The sequence below is a fragment of the Pteropus vampyrus genome, unplaced genomic scaffold (genome assembly GCF_000151845.1).
Source record: "Pteropus vampyrus isolate Shadow unplaced genomic scaffold, Pvam_2.0 Scaffold147, whole genome shotgun sequence".
NCBI classification, from domain to species: domain Eukaryota; kingdom Metazoa; phylum Chordata; class Mammalia; order Chiroptera; family Pteropodidae; genus Pteropus; species Pteropus vampyrus.
The window spans coordinates 2,435,807-2,438,271 of NW_011888928.1; the positions used below are offsets into that span (position 1 = coordinate 2,435,807).

Below are 2,465 nucleotides of genomic sequence, written 5' to 3' on the forward strand. Positions count from 1 at the left end.
TATGAACCTGAGCTTATCCTCCTTACTGGCTCTCTGTGGTCAGGCTTCTTATAGGTACATTGCCCACCATGGCAGGAAGGGGACAAGGGAGACAGCGTTGGTGGGAGGAGGCTCCCATCTTTGGTTTGGGCAGCTGGGTAGATGGAGGAGCCATATTTGGAGGAGCCATCCCAGGAAGGGGAGGGGGAAGGTGGCCTGAGATGCCTGGCTTCCGGGGCTGGTCGGACACATGGGTCTGTTCTGGTTGCGGCTATTCATCCAGCGCCCAGCACGTCATACCCCCTCGGATGGTGGTGTGCAGATGTGGGGGGTGGGCCTCTGGATGGTGAGTTGAAATCCATGGAAGGAGATCTGAAAGAGGTGGAGGAGGAGGAGGACCTCCACCAGGAAGCCGTGGGGTCACACGAGCTAGAGGGACACCACTGGGAGAATCAGGAGTAGCAGGCCCAGTGGGCCCAAGGCAGATGTGGCCACTGTGTTCGCTAACATGGGAGCCAGAACCTTAGCATCACTTCCTCTGCCTTCCATCCACTGGTGCCCAGAAAGATACCCAAAGTACAGGCTCTGCAGAGGACGTGGTCACTGGGGGTGGCTTCGCGAGGGCGACTTTGGGGAGGCTGGCCCACAGTGGAAGGCTCAGCGAGCACTCGACCTCACTGCCAGGACAGCACCAGAGGTTCACCTGCCCGCCCCCCTCACCCCACCCCGCCACTGTGTCTTGCAGGAATGGGGATCACGCTGGGCTGACTGGCAGACTGGTGGTGGGCACCAGGGTGACCCTTGGTGATACCCACTGGGCACTCACAGGGACCCGGGGCCACCAGAGAGGGAAGAGGGCGTATTTAGGGGGCTTACGTAATAGGTATTTATGTAGGGAAACATTTTAATATTTGAATGACGGAAGCCATTAAAAGATTTCAAGACTACTTGCTTGAACTTCCATGTCTTTGGCAATTTCCTCCCTTCCGTCTGCTCCCTTTGTGGCTAACTAGATGCTTGAGCCTCCTGACTTCATCATCTAACTCACCTAACCATTTGTTCCTAATTTTTTTTAATCTTTTGTTCTGCTTGCCGGAGGATGTTCTCAGCTTTTATTTTCCATTCCTTCTAATCGAGGATGTTCATTTTAGGGTTCTTAAGTTTTCTTCTGTTTTCTGCATTTTTTTTGTTTCCTCGGAGCTCCTTTTGTCTCTCGTTTCGTCCCTCATGGTAGAAGCGTTGCTTGATGTCTAGTAATTCTTTGTCCCTTTTATCTTCAAAGTGGGAAAGCTGAGGCCCAGGGTGACCCGTGAGTCGGGGCAGATCCAGGATGAGCAGAGGAGACCAGGCTGTGCAGAAAGTGGGAAGTCAGCCCCCCTCGCATCCTGTCGCCCCTGGCTGGGGGAGGCGGAGGTGCTGGTGGGGGGAAGGAGGCTCCGGGCCAGGAGGGCTGTCCTTAGCAAGCCCTTACTGAGTGATGGCTATATCTAGCCCTGGGAACGGGGAGGACTGTGGGCAGGGAGGGGAGGGACCTCTGAGGCTGATGGCCAGCTGGCCCAGCCCTCTCCCAGCACACTGGGCCGGGCAAGCCTCTCTGACGTGCTGGCCAGACAGAGGTCGGAGGAGGGAGGGCAGGCGTCTGCCCTAGCCCCTGCTCCTGCGCTGTAGTGATTGCCTCTGATAACCCTTGAGCTGGTGTAGAACAATCTGACTGCGCCAACTCCTGGGGCAGAGCAGTGGGCTTGCCCTCATACCTCCTCTGTCCACATGTGTGTGTCCATGTGCACAAACAGATTTTAATCCTGGCTATCCTTGAGATTCTCTGGCTGGTCATGGTCTTGGGGACAGGAGGTGCTAGAAGGATTCCGGTCCTGGTTCTGTATGCCCTGGACCTCAGTTTTCCCATCTGCCCAATGGGAAGAGTTGGATGGAGGGGTGCCCAGGGCCAGTCCACTGCCCTCATGTTTTGTCCCCAGGAAGAGGGGCATCGCCCTCCCTGCCAGCACAGCTAAGGAGCTGCAGGACTTCATCGGCATGGACAAGCCGCTCAGCCTCCCTGGCTTCCTGGCCAAGTTCGACTACTACATGCCTGCCATTGCGTGAGTCCCCCACCCTCAGGCCCTGGGCAGCGTCGGTCCCTGTGCCTGGGACAACTGCCAGCACCAGGCCTGCACCTCAGCCTGTGGGGCGGGAGGCCCTAGCTCTGCTTCTGACCATCGTACATACTTGCTCAGAACTCTCTATGCTTTGGGGCCTCAGTTTTCCCTTCCGGGAAGTGGGTGTGATGAATTGAAATCCCTTCAACTTCTACAGAGAAGTGACAGAATGTGTGGGTTAAGAGCACAGATCCTAGTCTCACACTCTTTCAGGAAATAACACTGGACAAATTCACCCTCTCTGGGCCTCAGTCCCTCATCCAGACAGTGGGCCTGGGATCCCGTCCACCTCTTAGGGCTGGAGTTTAGAGTGAACACAGCACTGTCCTC

The 2,465-nt window shown here is 56.2% G+C and overlaps 1 protein-coding gene across 1 annotated transcript in view; it reads left to right on the forward strand.

Annotated features, from left to right (window-relative positions):
• Nucleotides 1-2,465, forward strand: part of ADA (adenosine deaminase) — a 36,872-nt gene that overhangs the window by 15,966 nt on the left and 18,441 nt on the right. Inside the window, exon 3 of the mRNA XM_023536052.1 lies at nt 1,956-2,078. Coding sequence (XP_023391820.1) covers nt 1,956-2,078 — 123 coding nt within the window. The remainder of the gene's footprint in view (nt 1-1,955; nt 2,079-2,465) is intronic.